The 19,628-nt window shown below is 45.4% G+C and overlaps 1 protein-coding gene across 1 annotated transcript in view; it reads left to right on the top strand.

Annotated features, from left to right (window-relative positions):
- The window catches only part of ZFYVE26 (zinc finger FYVE-type containing 26), a 69,991-nt gene extending 52,449 nt beyond the window's left edge, over positions 1-17,542 (top strand). The window contains exons 33-42 of the mRNA XM_003824079.7: positions 1,281-1,428; positions 1,688-1,897; positions 2,516-2,734; positions 7,921-8,118; positions 8,819-9,018; positions 9,857-9,998; positions 10,303-10,362; positions 11,541-11,723; positions 12,970-13,014; positions 15,425-17,542. Coding sequence (XP_003824127.2) covers positions 1,281-1,428; positions 1,688-1,897; positions 2,516-2,734; positions 7,921-8,118; positions 8,819-9,018; positions 9,857-9,998; positions 10,303-10,362; positions 11,541-11,723; positions 12,970-13,014; positions 15,425-15,628 — 1,609 coding nt within the window. The 3' untranslated portion in view covers positions 15,629-17,542. The remainder of the gene's footprint in view (positions 1-1,280; positions 1,429-1,687; positions 1,898-2,515; positions 2,735-7,920; positions 8,119-8,818; positions 9,019-9,856; positions 9,999-10,302; positions 10,363-11,540; positions 11,724-12,969; positions 13,015-15,424) is intronic.
- Positions 17,543-19,628: the final 2,086 nt, after the last annotated feature.

The raw sequence follows: 19,628 nt of genomic DNA, 5'->3' as shown, positions 1-19,628 counted from the left end.
CCAGGTGAGATCACAGAAGGCAGCCCTACTAGGCTATAATGAGGGCCCATCCTTAACCCAGGGTGAGGATGTCAAGTCTAGAATAAGAGTGAAGGACCAGGATGCCTCCACCCAGCAGCATCTCCAGGGAATGGTAGCGATGTGGCCTGTGCACTGACCAGGAATACAGGCCATTGATACTGAATCTGTGCTCTCTCACTCATGAAGAAGGGTTCAAAAGGACCAAAAAGCAGATGGGTCACTTGTAAGCCCCCAACATACAGTGTAAAGGCCTTGCCTCAAATACTCCTGAGCATCCCCACTCCAAACATTAATATCTAACATTTATTGAGTGCCAGAAAAGTTCCAGATATTATCCTAAGCCCTTTTACTTGGGTTATTTCATTTTATCCTTAAAACTCCACTGTCACAGTCATGCATTGCTTAACGACAGTAATATGTTCTGAGAAATGCATTGTCAGGTGATTTCGTCATTGTGCAAACACCATAGAGTGCACTTGCACAAACCCAGAGGGTATAGCCTTCTACCCACCTAGGTTATGACCTATTGTTCCTAGGCTACAAACCTGTACAACATGTTACTGTACTGAATACTGTAGGCAATTGTAACACTATGGTATTTGTATATCTAAATATAGAAAAAGTATAGTAAAAATATGATATTATGATCCTATGTGACCACCATTGTATATGCAGTTCATTGCTAACTGAAATGTCATTATGTGGCACATGACTGTATATCCATTTTACAGATGAGTAAACTAAGGCAGAGAAAGGTTAACAAACTTGCCCCAGGTCATAGAGCTACTAAGTAATAGAGCCGTAATTCAGTGTGACTCCAGAGCTTTCACTCATGACATCTATGCTATGCAACTCTCAATTCTCATGATCACTTTCACATTGAAAATGGAGTAGGCCTGTAATCCCAGCACTTTGGGAGGCCGAGGTGGGCGGATCACCTGACGTCAGGAGTTCGAGACCAGCCTGGCCAACATGGTGAAACCCTGTCTCTATTAAAAAAATACAAAAACTAGCTGGGCAAGGTGCCAGGCACCTGTAATCCCAGATACTGGAGAGGCTGAGACAGAAGAATCGTTTGAACCCAGGAGGCGGTGGTTGCAGTGAGCCGAGATCGGACCACTGCACTCCAGCCTGGGTGACAGAACGAGACTCTGTTTCAAAACAAACAGAAAAAAGAAAATGGAATAGGAAACCTTTAAGCGGCTACTCTTAGTAAGACTCTAGGGAGCCTCATGGCCTTGCCCTTTTCCTCCTTGTAGCTACATCAGCAAGGTAGATGTGCTGAATATTTTAGTTGCTGCTGCCTATCGCCACGTGCCATCTTTGGATCAGATCTTGCAGCCAGCTGCAGTAACCAGGCTAAGGAACCAGCTTTTGGAAGCCGAGTACTACCAACTGGGCGTTGAGGTGAGACAAAGACAAAGACAAAGCTTACTTCTACCCCACTGTAGCAAGTTGCTTTTGCTTAGCCTTGCAAACAGGTGTTGCCGTCTCTCAGTTGTCCTGCCCATGGGGTAGAATCGGGGGCATGACTAGTTTGCCAGCAGAGAAGTAATGGCAGATAGTGGGAATGAGGTGGTTGGCAACTTGGGAATAGAATAGGTCTTTGGGACATTTAGGCCTGGATGTAGCTACCACTCACTAAAAGGGGCAATTTTTCTCCCAGGTTTCCACAAAGACTGGGCTTGATACCACCGGGGCGTGGCATGCTTGGGGCATGGCCTGCCTCAAAGCCGGGAAACTCACTGCTGCACGGGAGAAGTTCAGTCGCTGTCTGAAGCCCCCATTTGACCTCAATCAGCTGAATCATGGCTCAAGGCTGGTGCAGGATGTGGTTGAGTACCTAGAGTCCACAGTGAGGCCCCTTGTATCCTTGGTAAGAGCAAAGCAGGAAGAGTGCCTGGCTCAGGGAGGGAGGCCCAGGAATAGCAATGACCTGGGAAAAGAATCAGTGGAAATTCAGCTAACAGTGTCAGTCCTGGCTCAGCATCGACCAGGTTAAAAATTTTTTTTTTCCATCACATATAGTTAGATAAGTAACCATATATGGTTAGATAAGTAATAGATGTAATTTTTTTTAAAATAAGGAGACATTTTTAAAAAGATAAAAATGACATATGACATATAATCCCATACACAGACTGATTAGTGTTAAAATTCTGGTGAATTTTCTATGTTATGTTATTTAATGAAACTGGGGTTGTACCATATCATAATATGTAGAATTGTGTATCCTGCCTGTTCTGCCTTTGACACTGAAAAATTATGAACATTTTTCCACATTGTTAAATATTCTTTCTTTATTTGTTTTTTAATTTTTTTATTATACTTTAAGTTCTAGGGTACATGTGCACAACGTGCAGGTTTGTTACATATGTATACGTGTGCCATGTTGGTGTGCACATTGTTAAATATTCTTTGCAAGCAATATTTTCAGTGCCTGCTGAGAACTTTCTGAGTTTCATTTTTCTCTCTCGCTCTCCTGTGCTGTCAGCAAGATGATGATTACTTTGCCACCCTGAGGGAACTGGAAGCTACCCTTCGGACGCAGAGCCTTTCTCTGGCAGTGATTCCTGAAGGGAAAATCATGAACAACACCTACTACCAGGAATGCCTCTTCTACCTGCACAACTATAGCACCAACCTGGCCATCATCAGCTTCTACGTGAGGCACAGCTGCCTGCGGGAAGCTCTTCTGCACCTTCTCAACAAGGTGGGACATGGACACAGCTCAAAAAGGCAGTGCCTGCCTTACTCCTCTGGCTTGGACCACTCAGCCTTAAGCGGGACAATAACCCCCTGACACTTAACCCTGTGTTGAGCTATGGGGCCATCTCTAGCAGAGTCAAGTCAAAACAGGGGACTCTGCACAACTGTTATTCAGTGAGTGTGAAAAGTCTTAGCCTAGATCCCAAATCACTGCCCTCACCAGCAAAGGCATGTTTCATTCCTTCTGCCAAAACATGCAGCAGAATCGGATAGTGGTTAAGAGCATGGTCTCTGGAATGAGATGCTCAGTGTGAGTCTTGTGTGGCCTTGGGCATATTGCTTAGAGTCTGCTTCCACGCGCCTCCCTACCTGGCCTGGGATGGTGTCCAGCTTCTGACCCAGCTGCTGGTCCATTCAGAGTTGTTATTACAAGGGCCAGGAAGTACCCATGGCGCCAATCCTATAGTTGAACCCCAAATAGATGATGAAAGAAGAATATGCTCTCCTTTTTTTCTTCTCCCATCCTCTGCCCCCCTCCCACTGGAAGCAAAGGCACCACTGAAGAACATTACATCTTTGGAGCTCTTAATAAGCAATCAGGACTTCGTTTTACCATGACCCATTTTTTTGTTTTTGTTTTTTCGAGATGGGGACTCACTATGTTGCCCAGGCTAGAATGCAGTGGCATGATCACAGCTCACTGCACCCTTGACCTCCTAGGCTCAAGAAATCCTCCAACCTCATCCTACTGAGTAGCTGGGACTACAGGCACATGCACTGCACCCAGCTACATTCCTTTTTTTATCTGAATGTTCCATAATAACTTGGAGAAATTGGCTGAGATGTACCAAATTTTGTAGGAAATTGAAGGAGCTCAAGGCAGACTTTAATTTCACTCTGCCACCCTAATTCAAAACAGCAGCCAATGCAAATGTACAGATAGACATATTTTCTAAGATTGATCCAAGTGAAATCAGCAGTTCACAAAGTTATTATGACTATACTCCTACAGGACAGTGAAGGGGGGTGTTTTTACCAGTGCTTGGCTACTGACTATTCTTAGCTACTAACCAGGTCTTAAGAATAATGTAGAAGTCATGTTATATGGAGTTGAGTTGCTAACTTTTTTCCTTTTCCTCAGTTTCCAGATGAGTTTAGCAGTAAAGATGCTTTTCCCAGGCACAAATTGGGAATGGAAATCACCTAGTTCCGTTCTCTCTGACAGCTGTAATCCAGAGAGCTAAGCTGCTTACTTCATTAGCTTGGTATAAGCTGACGACAGCAGTGCCCTTGCTTTATATTTGTCAGAGTTAGGAAATAAGCCTTCTTTTTTTCTGCTGTAATCATAGTTACCCTTGAACCGAAATATCTTACATTTATTCTCAAGCAGGTAGGGAGAGGAGAAAAGACATTGTGAAAATTACACCTGAATGCCTGGAGCATGGAAGACATTCTGTCCCTAGCCTTTTCCCTGTGTATTTTGTCCCTTTGCCCACTCTGCCCAAAGACTGAGCTTTCTAAAACATAAATAGATTCATGTTATTCCCCTCCCTAAAAAGCCTTCAGAGGATCTCCATGGCCACAGGAAGAACTTCAGATTCCTTAGCATGCTACAGAACTCACCAGGATCAGGCCTCCTTATTTCTCTAATTTATTTTCACCACAAATCCTATGTGTACCTTACATTCCAGACTCATTAAGTTACTTAAATTTTCCTGATTTACCATGCACTTTTTTTTTTTTTTTTGAGCCAGAGTCTTGCTCTGTTGCCAGGCTGGAGTGTGGTGGCGAGATCTCAGCTCACTACAACCTCTGCTTCCCAGGTTCAAACGATTCTCCTGCCTCAGACTCCTGATTAGCTGGGATTACAGGCACATGCCACCACGCCCGGCTAATTTTTGTATTTTTAGTAGAGACGGGGTTTCACCATGTTGGCCAGGATGGTCTCGATCTCTTGACCTTGTGATCCGCCTGCCTGGGCTTCCAAAGTGCTGGGATTATAGGCGTGAGCCACCGCGCCTGGCCACCGTGCACTGTCTTATTTCCACGAATCTTTATGTGCTATTTCTTCTACCTAGAGTGCCCTGCCTTTCTGTGTTTTCCTTTTTTTTTTTTTTTTTTTTCAGACAGAGTCTGGCTCTGTCTCCAGCCCAGGCTGGAGTGCGGTGGCACGATCTTGGCTCACTGGAAGCTCCGCCTCCTGGGTTCACACCCTTCTCCTGCCTCAGCCTCCCAAGTAGGTGGGACTACAAGCGCCCGCCACCATACCTGGCTAATTTTTTCTATTTTTTTTTTTTAGTAGAGACGGGGTTTCACCACGTTAGCCAGGATGGTCTCGATCTCCTGACCTTGTGATCTGCCCGCCTCGGCCTCCCAAAGTGCTGGGATTAGAGGCGTGAGCCACCGTGCCCAGCCTGTTTTCTTAAAAAATTCATATTTATCGGGAGCAGTGGCTCACACCTGTGATCCCAGCACATTGGGAGGCTGAGGCAGGTGGATCACTAGATCAGGAGTTCAAGACCAGCCTGACCAAGATGGTGAAACCCTGTCTCTACTAAAAACTACAAAAATTAGCTGGGTGCGGTGGCAGGTGCCTGTAATCCCAGCTACTTGGGAGGCTGAGGCAGGAGAATTGCTTGAACCTGGGTGGCAGAGGTTGCAGTGAGCCAAGATTGCGCCACTGCACTCCAGCCTGGGCGACAGAGTAAGACTCTGTCTCAAAATAAATAAATAAATAAATAAAATTCGATTTATCCTTTTAGTATCCTTTCAGGCCCTCTCTGTTGAGCATTCACAGAACACTCAAGCAGCATTAGCCACCATTGCCCCTGGTACTGCATTTATCCTGCTGGATTGCCACTGTTTGTTTACAATTGAGTCTTTCCATCTGGACCAAGAAGGCCTATATTTTACTTATCTGTATATTCAGGCACCTGACCTAGTACCAATTATGAATGAGTGAGTGGATAGATAAATGGATGGCATGGAAGTTCTTGAGGTGCTGCCCTTCTGAGGTGTTCTATCTCTCCTATAGAGCTAATGCCCCTGCTTCTTAAAATGTGACCTACAACTTTTAGATTAGGTCTGGTTTTCTCTGTTAGGAACAACCTGAATCAGGAAAGAAGCCCCTAACCCTCACCCACTATGAATGTTCTCAAAGCCCAGATCCATTCTGCTTCCAAACAGCTTGTGCCCAGTGCCACTATGCTAGCATGGTATAACACTGTGACTTTATAGCCATCCTTGACTCTCCGTTAATTACTCCTAACCTCAAGTCTAAATGCCAAGATGATTATTAAATAGCCAAGGGCTATTCTGGGCACTAAGGATACAGTAGTAAAAAAACAGACAAAAGGTTGGGCAAGGTGGCTCATGCCTGTAATCCGAACACTCTGGGAGGCTGAGGTGGGTGGATCACTTGAGGTCAGGAGTTTGAGACCAGCGTGGCCAACATGATGAAACCCTGTCTCTACTAAAAATACAAAAACTAGCTGGGCATGGTGGCACGAGCCTGTATTCCCAGCTACTCGGGAGGCTGAGGCAGGAGAATCGCTTGAACCCAGGAGGCGGAGGTTGCAGTGAGCTGAGATTGCGCCACTGCACTCCAGCTTGGGTTACAGAGTGAGATTCTGTCTTAAAAAAAGAAAAAGAAAGAGAGAGAAAGAAAGGAGAGAGAGAGAGAAAGAAAGAAAGACAAAAATATCTGCCCCCGTAGTAGGAAGAGAGATAGTAAACATGAGAAATAAAATAGATATTGTAGATGATGAATAAGAAGAAGAAAAATAAAACAGGGAGGAGGAAGGGGTGGCTTGTATAATTTTAGACTGGGTGCCCAGGGAAGGTGACATCTGAGTAAAGCTCCAAAGAACACGAGGAGCAAATCATGCAGATCTATGGGGAAGGCAGAGGGTGTGATGAGGGCAAAGGCCAGGGCGGCTAGAGCAGAGTCCACTAGGACAGGGTACTATCAGATAAGGTCAGAAAGGTCACAGGCCAAATCACGCAGGACCTTGTGGACATTGTGAGGGATGAGAAGGGAAACCCCTGGGAGACTGTGAGCAGAGGAGTAACGTGATCTGGCTTCAGTTTCAACAGTCACTTGGGCTCATTTGTGGGCGTTAGATTGACAAGAGGTAAGAATGGAAGCTGATAGACCAGGGAGGAGTCTGTTGCAATAATCCAGACAAACGATGATGGCAGGGATCCAGTGTGGTCCAGGGGAGGTGGTGGGAAGTGGCCAGATTCTGTGTGCTGTAATGGTGATGGTGGAGCCAATAGAATTTGCTGATGGATTTGATGAAGGAGTGTGAGGGAAAAGATGACTAAGGTTTTTGACCTGAACAACTAAAAGAATGGAGACACAGACTGAGAAAGGGAAGACTGTGGAAAGAGCAGGTTTCAAGAAAAAAGCAGGAATGTAGTTGTAGATGTATTCAGTTAGATCTCCAAGTGGACATGTTCAGTAGATAATTGGATATAAGTTGGATGTACAGTTCTGGAGTTCAGGAGGAATGAACAACCTGGAGATGGGGATTTAGGCATCATCAGCAAATCAACAGTATATTAAACAATGAGCCTGGATGAAATCACCAAGAGAGTGAGTATAAATAGAAAAGAGTGTAGATTCCTCCTAAGCCCTGGGGAGATTGGGAGGGATCAGCTAAGAAAATTGAGAAGAAGCAGCCAGAGACATAGACAGAAAATCTGGAGAGGATAGTGTGCTGGAGGCCAACTGAAGAGAGTTTTTTCTCAATTATTTTAAAAAGGCTTTTCAAGGAGGAAGAAGCCGTCTCTGTCAAAAGCTGCTGATTGATCAGATAGAAAATGAGGATCAAGGATTAACTGTTAGATTTAGAGTTTAGTGGTCACTGGTGACCTAAGGGGCAGTTTCAATGGGAATTATGGGTGCAGAGCTAGATTAGAGTGGGTTCAAGAGAAAAATCACAGGCGGGAATTGGAGACAGTGAGGGTAGATAACCCTGTCTAGGGGCTTCTCTGTAAAAGGAAGGAGAGAAGTGAAGCAGTTGCTAGAGTGAGATTCTCAAAGGTATCTGTGACACATAAAAGATTAAGAAGCACTGCATTGGGAGGATGCTGAAGGTTCATCAATAGAAGGAAATTCAGAGTGGATCCCAGACAGTGCCAGAACCAGGCTCAAGACTTCTGACTTCTCGCCCTGCCCTGCTCCAGGAGAGTCCTCCAGAAGTTTTTATAGAAGGCATTTTCCAACCAAGCTATAAAAGTGGGAAGCTACACACTTTGGAGAACTTGCTAGAATCCATTGATCCAACCTTGGAGAGCTGGGGAAAGTACTTGATTGCTGCCTGCCAACATTTACAGAAGAAGAACTACTACCACATTCTGTATGAGCTGCAGCAGTTTATGAAGGTAATGGCAGCCCCTTCCTTCCTGCCTTCTACCTCTGTTGCTGGTGCCCCACCCTGCAGGAGAGGCAGTGCACGATGAGGGAATGAGACTGTCATTGGTCCCTGGCCTTGCTGTTTGGCTGACCCTAGAGCAAATCCATGTTGCTCTCCAGTATTGTTAAATAATATTAGGATTTCCATCCTAAGTTTGGGGGCAGACTTTAATCCTGTCAATAAAGGCATTCTTCAGAAAGCAAGAAATGAACAGGTAAAAAAAAGAAATAAATGGTAGTTTCAAGATAAGCATGAGGCGTGAATGTAGAATTCATAAGGAATGATGGAAACGTTAGTGTTTTTAGAGAAAATATGTGAAGGGAGAAGGAACACGTTCCTCCCAATCTGCCTGAGGATTGTCAGTACTAAATTGAATTATTTAATGCCAAAGTACAAGTGAAGCCAATTTGAGTGGAGAATCAGAAATATCTTCTTTTAGCATCTCTTCGGTGGTGGAATAATGTCCTACCCAAGAGCTCCACCAGTCAGTGCACTTCAGGATCTCTTGGACCTTGGGAGTGACGGGCTCAAAATAGCAGTCAGCTGGTGGTGGGAGTGGGTGCTGGAAACAAGGTCTCATAGGCAGAAATCAGATGAGAATTCTCATCACACCCCACCCTTCAAACCCCTGATCTACTTTGACCTGAACATTTATTTTCCTCTTCTAGGACCAAGTTCGGGCCGCCATGACCTGTATTCGGTTCTTCAGTCACAAAGCAAAGTCATATACAGAACTGGGAGAGAAGCTCTCATGGCTACTTAAGGCCAAGGACCACCTGAAGATCTACCTCCAAGAAACATCCCGCAGCTCTGGAAGGAAGAAAACCACATTCTTCAGAAAGAAGATGACTGCAGCTGATGTGTCAAGGTAGCTGGAGGTTCAGGGGACTATTGGTGTGGGGCAGAAAGGGTGGGAGCAGTTGTCTGTAGGTGATGAAGCTACTCTTGTCCATTCCCTGAATCCTGAAAAAAAATCTAAAGGGAATCATCCCTAGATGACAGTGTGTAGTACAAGCCTAGAAAGCCTACAGAGGAGCTGGTAGGGGGAGTGGGAGTGGAGGGAGGATTAGCATCACAGGCTACAATCAGACTACACTCCATACTCCTTACAGTAGGCCAAAAGGCTCCTGCACGTTCTGGCCCCTACTGATGTCACCACCTTTATCTCCTGCTACTCTCTTCTTGCTAAGCATTGATCCCTGGCCTCCTCAGGGCTCCTCAACACACCAAGTCCTTAATTCCTCTCAGCTTTTATACTTGCCAGTCCCTCTACATAGAACACAACATCTGGAGTAAGTGTTCTACCACTACCATTTATTGCCTCCAGAGGCTTAATTGCTAACTATTTTATGTGTTTGTTTACTATTCATTTCTCTTCCAGCCTATAAACTCTGAGGGCAGGGCTCATCTCTCTTGACCTCTGTTATTGTACCTGGCACATAGGTGCTCAATAAATGCTTATCGATTCAATGACTGGACCCTATCTGGTTCCACAGTGCACCATAATATTGTGAGTCTGTGCAGGACATGAGATCACCATTTTTTTGGTCTTGTCATAACTGCTCACAAGGTACTTGAGGTCTCTTTTCCCACTATATCATTTGTTTTCCCTTTTTCATTGCCATATTATTTGACTTCTCAGTCTCCTGGCCTCAGTCACCTGGGGCCCCTCATGAGGCTGGACTGTGCATATTCTGTCACCACAGGCACATGAACACACTTCAGCTGCAGATGGAAGTGACCAGGTTCTTGCATCGGTGTGAAAGTGCTGGGACCTCTCAAATCACCACTTTGCCTCTGCCAACCCTGTTTGGAAATAACCACATGAAAATGGATGTTGCCTGCAAGGTACATGCAGCATTTCAGACCTCTGGCAGACTACTGTCATCTTTTAGAACCCTTATCATAATTGCAGTTGTCTAGTGATTATTTCAGTTGTTTGTTTGATGGCTGCCTCCCCACTAGAATATGAGCCACCAAAGACTGGTGATCAGGTCCATTTTGATCATTCTTGTATCCCTAGTGCCTGGCACTTAGCAGGGTCTCAACAAATATTTGTTGAATAATTGAATAAATAGAGGCCTTCATTCTTGGTCAAGAGTATTCTCTAGTAATTGCCATGTTTTTAAGCATGATTCCCTTTCCTTTTCAGGTCATGCTGGGAGGGAAAAATGTAGAAGATGGTTTTGGAATTGCTTTCCGTGTTCTGCAGGTATGACTTGAATCATTCAAATCATACTGAGGACAATCAGCACCTGACCACAGTTCCGGGAGAGATTATTCTTTAGGAAATTCTTATCCCAAGAAAAGTAGATTTACATGCACATTAGGGATGAAATCAAGGATGTGACTGTTACAGAACTGGGTCAAATTCAAGACTCTAGGCCACTTTGCCAGAAGCCAAGTAACCCATGACAAATTCATCAAAAGCTACCAAATAAATACCAGGAGCCAGGTCTCAGACAGTTCCCCACAGCTGTTTCCCTGAGAAACACTGCTGGTTCTCACAGGGAGTATGGCTGGAGGGGTGGCCAGGGGCTTTCCACTGGCCACAAGGGCTGTTCCCCATCCTTGGTCTGTACAGGAGCTGGCTGGAGGAATGTTTCCTATTGCTTGTGATAAAAGGACACAGGTGGGGCTGTGGCACTGGAGCAGGGGCTGGAGCAGGGCACTGAGACCATGAGGGGCAGAGTCTCTACAGACCTGCCCACCACCACACAGCTCCATGCAGATACCCCAGGAGCTGAGAGCAGGCAGCTTAGGGCAGGCAGGGGATTTATGCATTGTGCGTGTGTCAGTGATCAATGGCTTCATACATGATTAGTCAGGTGTTTTTCTTCCCATCTATTTTTGGTGTTGGACAGAGCTCACCACACACAGATACCCTGGTAGGCAGGCAGAGGGGCAGCTCCACCCAGGCCCTGTGGCATAAGGGTTCTCCTAGACCAGGTTTAAGGTGTTTATCTGGCAGTTTTCAGCAAATGAGTCTTTCAGTGAATGGGTCTGTTTCTGAACACTAAGTCACCTGCCTCTTAACAGAGCACCAGGTGTCCAGGGCAGCAAATACCAGCCCCCAATGCCCATTTCTCAAGAAAGTGAACTAGTCTTAGGATTTTGATAAGAATATTTTCAGTGAGTGCCACCGCAGCAAGTGAAACGTACCATTTTAGATACTACAGCTGCAGTTTTTGTGGATGCTTCCTAAAGGTCTACCTAACTCCAAAGAGGAATTGACGCTTGCTTTTTGTTTGGTATATTTATGTTTTCTACTGTGACCACAATCAATATGGCTTATCTACACCAAGCATAGTGAGAGCTTTTAAATGCTGCCTCCCTCCCCACCGTTAACGTTTCCTGCTCCTAAGCCCATCATGTTGTGTTCTGTTCTAGGACTTCCAGCTGGATGCTGCCATGACCTACTGCAGAGCTGCCCGCCAGTTGGTGGAGAAAGAGAAGTACAGTGAGATCCAGCAACTGCTCAAATGTGTCAGTGAGTCAGGCATGGCAGCCAAAAGTGACGGGGACACCATCCTCCTCAACTGCCTGGAAGCGTTCAAGAGAATTCCACCCCAGGTACACTCCCTCCCGTACCTCTTGGCTCCTCCATCAATTTCAGTGTCTTCACATCCCCATCTTTATTGTTCTGTTTTCCATAATGTGCCTGAAACTCTACAAGATCCTTTTATCATTCTGAACCCCTCTGCAATAATGGCCTCACCATAATTGACCCTTCCCTGTAAAGAAAATTTATGGAGATGATGTCCATACCCAGAAGGTGGCCCTCAACATCCCATTGTGTAAATTTGTTTGCACCTGGATGTGTCTATGGAGTTGAGCTTCTTCCTGCAATTCTAGAGGAGGTCAGGGTGGGCCAGCAGATGAACTTTGAAGCCTGTTACCTGCGGAATTGTCCTCCCATGGTGGCTTTTTGGAGTGAACAGAGCCACATCCATTTGTGAAGGCCGAGGACAGGCCCCTTGGGAACTGTTCCTTCTCCCTAAATTCTGAAGCTTAGTGTTATGGTTAAATTTTCTTTCTTGTTCTTTTTTTTTTTGAGACAGAGTCTCGCGCTGTTGCCCAGGCTGGAGTATCTCAGCTCACTGCAAGCTCTGCCTCCTGGGTTCACGCCGTTCTCCTGCCTCAGCCTCCTGAGTAGCTGGGACTGCAGGCGCCCACCACCACGCCCGGCTAATTTTTTGTATTTTTAGTAGAGATGGGGTTTCACCATGTTAGCCAGGATGGTCTCCGTCTCCTGACCTCATGATCTGCCCACCTCGGCCTCCCAAAGTGCTGGGATTACAGGCGTGAGCCACTGCACCTGGCCTTCTTTCTTGTTCTTAAAGCAGGAGTTGAGTTTAAAAAGAAGAGTCAGCCGGGTGTGGTGGCACATGTCTGTAATCCCAGCTGTTCTAGAGGCTGAGGCGGGAGGATCACTTGAGCCCAGGAGTTTTGGACTATAGTGTATTACACTGATACATACTTAGTGTTAGAACTTAGTGCCTGCACTAAGTTCATGATCCATTTGGTGACCTCCCAGGAGCAGGGGACCACCAGGTTGCCTAAGGAGGGGTGAACTGGCCCAGACTGGAAATGAAGCAGGTTAAAATTCCTTTGCTATCAATAGTGGGATCATGCCTGTGAAAAGCCACTACACTCCAGCATGGGCAACATAGTGAGACCCCATGTCTTTGAGAAAAAAAAAGTCAGGCAGACATTTTCATTCTGAAGTCAGAATGGCTGGGCTGAGGCTGGGTTGGGCCCTGGCTCCCAGACTGTGGGACTCTTCTCCCTCTCACAGTGCTGTTTCTGTTCTGCACAGGAGCTGGAGGGCCTGATCCAGGCAATACACAATGATGACAACAAGGTGAGCGGAATTGTCTCCAAACGCTGGTGATGCCAATGAATTGTGTCTCAGGCTTGCCTAGTCACCTTTATCCCTTGCTCCCCACAATAGTTCCATACAACCCGTTTCTCAGCTTCTTTATTATCAGAGGTGGAGCTGAGGCTTGGATAGGGGTGTAGAAAGGAGGGAATAGATGAGGAGCAGGTGAACATGGACTGCATGCGTCTTTGCCTTCCCAAGTCTTTATCCCCAAGACAAACATGTCCTAGGCTGCTCTTGAATCTCCATTTTATACTGATGTCTTCTCTCAGAGAGCCCTAGGAAATCCCTTACCTCACCTCCATCTTTGGGTGGACTGATGGATTGAGGTTCCCAGAGTAAGCAGGTATCTCTTTATCCTAGAGGGAAAAAGGTACAGTAAGAAAAAAATCCCCACCCCACACTTTGACCAACAATGTCCAACAATGTCTCGGTCTCCAGAATGAACCTCTCCTCAGGGGCCAAAGAACTCGTCCCTTTTTGGGAAATTGGTGAACCTTTGCTTCCCGTTGCCTTTGGGAGGAGTGCCAGTCAGAATAAAAATCTTCCCAGATGCCCCCATTTGTGGCTGACCACTGGATTGATCCTTCTGCCATCTGCAAGAAGGGCCCCAGGCCAGGAGGGGCATGAGAAAGCCAGTGGCAGAAAAATTATCTGACAGCTGAGTCCCCTGTGATGAAAACTGATGTCAGGCAAAGAGCTTCTTACACGCTCCCCATGGCAGTATTGCTAATCCTGGGACTGAACTTAATGGGCATTTTTCAGTCTCCAGGGTTAAGGAGAACAAGTTCTAAACATTTCTTCATTTATTTCTGTAACATCATGATGATGTCAGAAAGGATGAAATTCTGACATCCTGAAATGTAAAGAATTACTTTTCTAGAGTCAGACTGAGAACCTAACAGCCAGGACAGACGTCCAGGTCCTCTGATTCCCAGACTGCAGTTCTTTCTCAAGCCTTCACTGAGCCTCCCACTCAGCAGGACAGAGACTCTATTCCTGGGAAAGACATGCTCTAAAATAGAGACAGTCCTTATTACTTTTTCAGGTATTTTTCTCTCAGCAGCTTTCTAATGCAGTTAAATGATCTTAGGCCATGGGGGCTTGCCAAAAAACAACTTCATTCAACTCCATTCCAGACTCTCTGGCAAAATGCCCTTCTTCTCTTGGTAGGAATTTTGCCTGCCAACTTGTGATATGTTTTTAGCTTAGTGTACATAGATGCTAAGGGGAGCTGAAGGCCTGGGGAGAGCTAACATCCTAGGGCAGCAAGTGGATTCCCAAGCAGCACAGGACTGGATCACTTTAGTGACCTCAGAACATGCCAGACATCATCTAGCTGTAGGAGATTATCTATAATTCAGCTTAGAAAGGAAAGAAAGACTTTAGTGACCAAAACAAATAACAGATGGAGCATTGATACAGGAAGCAAGGCGAGTCCCCTCCACTAACCAACAGGGATTATTGCAGCAGAAAGGGAGCTGATGGCAGAAGCTCTGTGGCAGCTTATGAAGGCCTCTCTGCTCACCAGCCTAGAGCACTGTTTAACCAGGGGGTGCTGGGGAGACCAGGGCCAGAAAGGAAGGGACTTTTGTCTCCACCAAGCTGGGGATTCATGAGATAGCGATCCTGGGACATAGACACATACGCACATCCTGCAACAGCTGCCTTTGGTCCAAGCAGGCAGAGTCAAATCAGGTCTAAGTGGGGTTAGATGTTAATTCGACTTTTTCCAATCATGTGTGTGTGTCTTCCTCCCCAGATTTCCTGTGATTATAAAAAACTTTAGATTCAGCTGGCTGAAAACAGAAAAATAGAGGAGGATCTATGTGTCCATTCTAGGAGGGTTCTGATGGTTTATTCATTACTGTAATACATATTCATTGAACACCTACTACATGCCAGGCCCCGTGCTAGGTGCCAGGAATACTACAGGAGTAGAAAAAACAGATACTACTCTTGCCCTCATGAAGCTTAAAGTCTGGTCAAGGAGACAGGCATAATCAAATAATCACCCAAGTAACTACAAAATCACAACTCTGGGCGAGAGCAATGCTGATCCTGAACCCCAGAAGATGCTGGAGAGCCTGGGAGAGTGAGGAGGAGAGTGTCAGAGGGAATGGACAGAGACCAAACTGCCTGCTGGCCTGCCTTCTTTTTTAAATTCTTAGCTTATTTGTAATAACTTTTTACACTATAAAATAACACAGTGTTATAGCATATGTCCAGAATATTGAAAGAGTTGTTATAATACCATAAAATACATGAATCCTGTTATGAACGTGGCAGGTGAGACATGGTGTCTGTCTGCCCGAGCTTTCTGCTGCAGCTCTGTATACTTGATTTGTCGGTGATGGATGCCTTTCCGCTGTCTCTTATAACTGACTGCCAGGTTCGGGCCTACCTGATATGTTGCAAACTGCGTTCTGCCTACTTGATTGCTGTGAAGCAAGAACACTCACGGGCCACAGCCCTCGTCCAGCAGGTGCAGCAGGCCGCCAAGAGCAGCGGGGATGCAGTAGTGCAAGACATCTGTGCCCAGTGGCTTCTGACAAGCCACCCCCGGGGTGCCCATGGCTCAGGCTCCAGGAAGTGACCTTGGGCAGTGGGGCCAGGAACACGTGGCCTGAGAGCTGAGCAACAGCAGTGATGGCGATGCCCTCCACCTCTTTCCTCCAGTGGAGTGGGACTTCTCTGGCTCTGCCCTAGGTTGGAAAGAGTTGGATTGGACCCTACTTGCCTTCCCGGGCAAGGATAGGGCCTTTCACGCAAGTGCCATGTTTCTCTAAAATTGTGGAATCTATGTGTGTTTGTCTGGAGATGGCCAGTTCTTTCTACCTCAGAGTGAGTGAGTGAGTGTGTGTGCACACATGTGTGCATGTTCCTGTGTGCTGATGTTTACGCCCAAGCATTTCTGAACAAATGAAACTCTTCTCCATTTAAAAGAGGCACTTTACTTTAGACTTGCCACTCTGAAAACCTTCCCTGCGTTTTGGTTCTTGACCCGGGTTGTCCTGTTTGTATAGTCCCCCCTCTGTGGACGTGCTTTAGTAGCTCCTCTTACCTAGAGGGCTTTTACAGAGAATTAGAGCAACACCAAAAGGATTGCCTCTTTTCCTTCCTTCCCATTCCAAAATTCAGAGATGGCTTTGGGGCAAGTGCTACCTGTGGAATAAACCTGTTTTCCAGGTGTCTCTTCTCCCAAGCACAAGAAGTCCTGGAGTCTTTGGAAGGTAGTCTGAATAGAAGGGTTTTCAGGTGCAGGCATCTGAAAGCTGTGGGTATGTGTATAAATGATCAGGTCTGTGAGGCTAACACGGGCAAGAGGGAAAGAAAGGCTAACCATCCAAACAGGGATACAGGGGAGGCGGTGGGGGGTGGTGGGGGGAGCGGGTGCTCACAAGCACAGAGCTACCTGTTGTGAATGTCCCTGCTGCAAAGTTGGTGGGTGAGAGAATGGGACTTCCTCTTTGAGAGTCTGGGGAGAGAAAAGGTGGCCAGGATCCTAGGACTGAATGACTCGATTTTACCTATTTGAGCTGCAGTCCTGTTTGCGCTCCTTGAATTGGTTAGGAAGCTGCTTCCTTTTCCCTCCTGCTTCCCTTCAGTCTCTTCAGGACCACAGGATGGATATGCAGACATGTGGGGTCATTGGGAAGGGAGTGCGCTTCTTTTCTCTGTCTTAGAAAAGGGAGTCGAGGGTTGGCTTTGGAATTGGGCCTCTGGACAGAGTCAGAATGAGGGAATAATGAATAGGTCACATCTGGTTGGTGGAAAACTAGGTGAAGTGCTTCTTTAATATGCACTGTCTTGTCTTCCCACGCAAGATGTGACAATGTTTGAGAAAAGGTGTGTCATACTCAGTGACTTCAATTTGCAAATGTGGGGCCTAAAGAAAGCTCTGCAGCTCTGAACCTCTCACTGGCCAGAGCTCAGCCTATTGGTCCCATCCATGATGCTGAGACAAACAGAAACTGGAAGCTGAAGTCAGTGTCTCTGGTGCTTAGAAACCCTGTGGATTTCCCTCTGAACCAAGATTTTTAGTAGTAAAATAAACAACTCATGGACATCTGTCAGATGAGAAGTTTTGGTCCTGTTAGAGAGGAGAAAGACTGTAATGAAACTACTAGACCCATTTGGGCTAAAGTTTGGCTTTTCCTTCCTTGAGTCATAGAACGTATCCATCTCCCAGGAAATGTCCTTCTCTGGCATCTGCTTGCCCTTCTGAGTCTGCCTTTTTTGCACTGAACATAAGCACTTTATACTAATGGGTCACAAATCTTGCAGCCCTTAATTTGGGATAAGACCAGATTTTCCTGACATTTTCCTCTAACTCATTGAACTATCAAATTATAGGCAACCACTGACTAGACTGATATGAGATGAGGCTAAAAGCCTTTGAACACCACGCTGTAGTCTCCAACAGAAAAACACCACCAAAACAGATACCCATGTTGAGGGGTTGAATGTTTTACTACAAACAAGCCACAATAAAGTGTCTATCAACATGTTTCTTGGCTTCATAACTTCTTGGTGCTGTCTTGCTCCTACCCTTCGCATCCTTTTTCCTTGTGGAAAGAAAAGGTGAGTGGGGAAGATCAGATGGCCTTCAATTCAGACTTAGTCTAAATAATCCCCATAATGACTAATGACTTTGCTTAGGATTTATCTCATTTCCTATGTGTTAAACACTGTTAGTGCACCCTCTACCACCAGAAAACTTTTTTTTTTTGCTTCAGTTGGGGGGTGGGTAGAGATAGGTAATACGTTTATAAGGTGCAAAAGGTAAGTGAAAAGTCCCTTCCACCCTGTCCACCCAGCCCAGTCCCCTCCCAGAGGCCACCATTGTTATCAGTGTCTAGTGTACAGTTCCAGAGCAAATGACTAAAGTGTTCCACTGTGAAGCTATACCACAATTATTTAACCAGTTTCTAATGATGGACATTTTATGTTGTTGCCATCTTTCGCCGCTACAGATTATGCTGCATTGAATTATCTTGTTCAGAATACCAAATTTTCTGGATCTATGCTAGTCCGATGGGTGAAAGGTTTCTTCTTTAGTGAATTTTTTTTTTTTTTTTTTTTGAGACAGGGTCTAGCTCTGTCACCCAGGCTGGAGTGCAGTCGCCTGGCTAATTTTTTTTTTATTTTTTGTAGAGACAGTGTCTCACTATGTTGCCCAGGCTGGTCTTGAACTTCTGGGCTTAAGCAATCCTGCCTCATCCTCCCAAAGTGCTAGAATTACAGGGCTACTTCCCCTGGCCCTGTGCCCCAGCCCTCTAAAACGCTTTAAAAAGCTGTTGTCATTTTAAAAGCTCTACATATCTTTTCAATATCAACCAAATTGTCAATCTTTGAAACCAGGTGTAGGGTCTTTGGGGCAAGCAGAACTCAAACTTAGCTTAAACTGTTTTCTTGCCACCCACTTCAGGCATATGTTTGCAGTATGATACTTGAGCCATGGACAGTGGCATCACTGCTCATTATCTCCTTTCCCCGGAAACATGATCTCATCCAATTTCTCATGTGAAAAAAAAAAAACAACTATACTTTGAGGGATCATTTCTATAGTTCGTTATTAGAGAAGTTTCTCTGAATGTGTAGAGTATGGACTGAAGAGCTTCTGCACAGCAAAAGACACTATCAGAGTGAACAGGCAACCTACAGAATGCGAGAAATTTTTTTAAATCTATCCATCTGACAAAGGTCTAATATCCAGAATCTACAAGGAACTTAAATAAATTTACAAGGAAAAAACAATCCCATCAAAAACTGGGCAAAGGATATGAACAGATACTTCTCAAAAGAAGACATTTATGCAGCCAACAAACATGAAAAAAGCTCATCATCACTCGTTATTAGAGAAATGCAAATCAAAACCACAATGAGATGCCATCTCACGCCAGTTAGAATGGCAATTATTAAAAAGCCAGGAAACAACAGATGCTGGTGAGGCTGTGGAGAAATAGGAATGGTTTTACACTGTTGGTGGGAGTGTAAATTAGTTCAACCATTGTGGAAGATAGTGTGGCGATTCCTTAAGGACCTAGAACCAGAAATACCATTTGACCCAGCAATCTCATTACTGGGTATATACCCAAAGGATTATGAATCATTCTACTATAAAGAGACATGCACACATATATTTATTGCAGCATTATTTATAATAGCAAAGACTTGGAACCAACCCAAATGCCCATCAGTGATAGAATGGATAAAGAAAATGTGGCACATATATACCGTAGAATACTATGCAGCCATAAAAAAGAATGAGTTCATGTCCTTTGCAGGGACATGGATGAAGCTGGAAGCCATCATTCTCAGCAAACTAACACAAGAACAGAAAAGGAAACATCGCATGTTCTCACTCATAAGTGGAAGTTGAACAATGATAACACATGGAGACAGGGAGGGGAACATCACACACTGGGGCCTGTCGTGGGTGGGAAAGAGAAGGGAGAGCGTTAGGACAAATACCTAATGCATGCAGGGCTTAAAACCTAGTTGACGGGTTGATAGGTGCAGCAGACCACCACGGCACATGTATACCTATGTAACAAACCTGCACGTTCTGCACATGTATCTCAGAACTTAAA

This window comes from Pan paniscus, chromosome 15 (assembly GCF_029289425.2).
Source record: "Pan paniscus chromosome 15, NHGRI_mPanPan1-v2.0_pri, whole genome shotgun sequence".
In the NCBI taxonomy this organism is placed as follows: Eukaryota; Metazoa; Chordata; class Mammalia; order Primates; family Hominidae; genus Pan; species Pan paniscus.
This window is presented reverse-complemented; position numbering and strand designations above follow the sequence as displayed.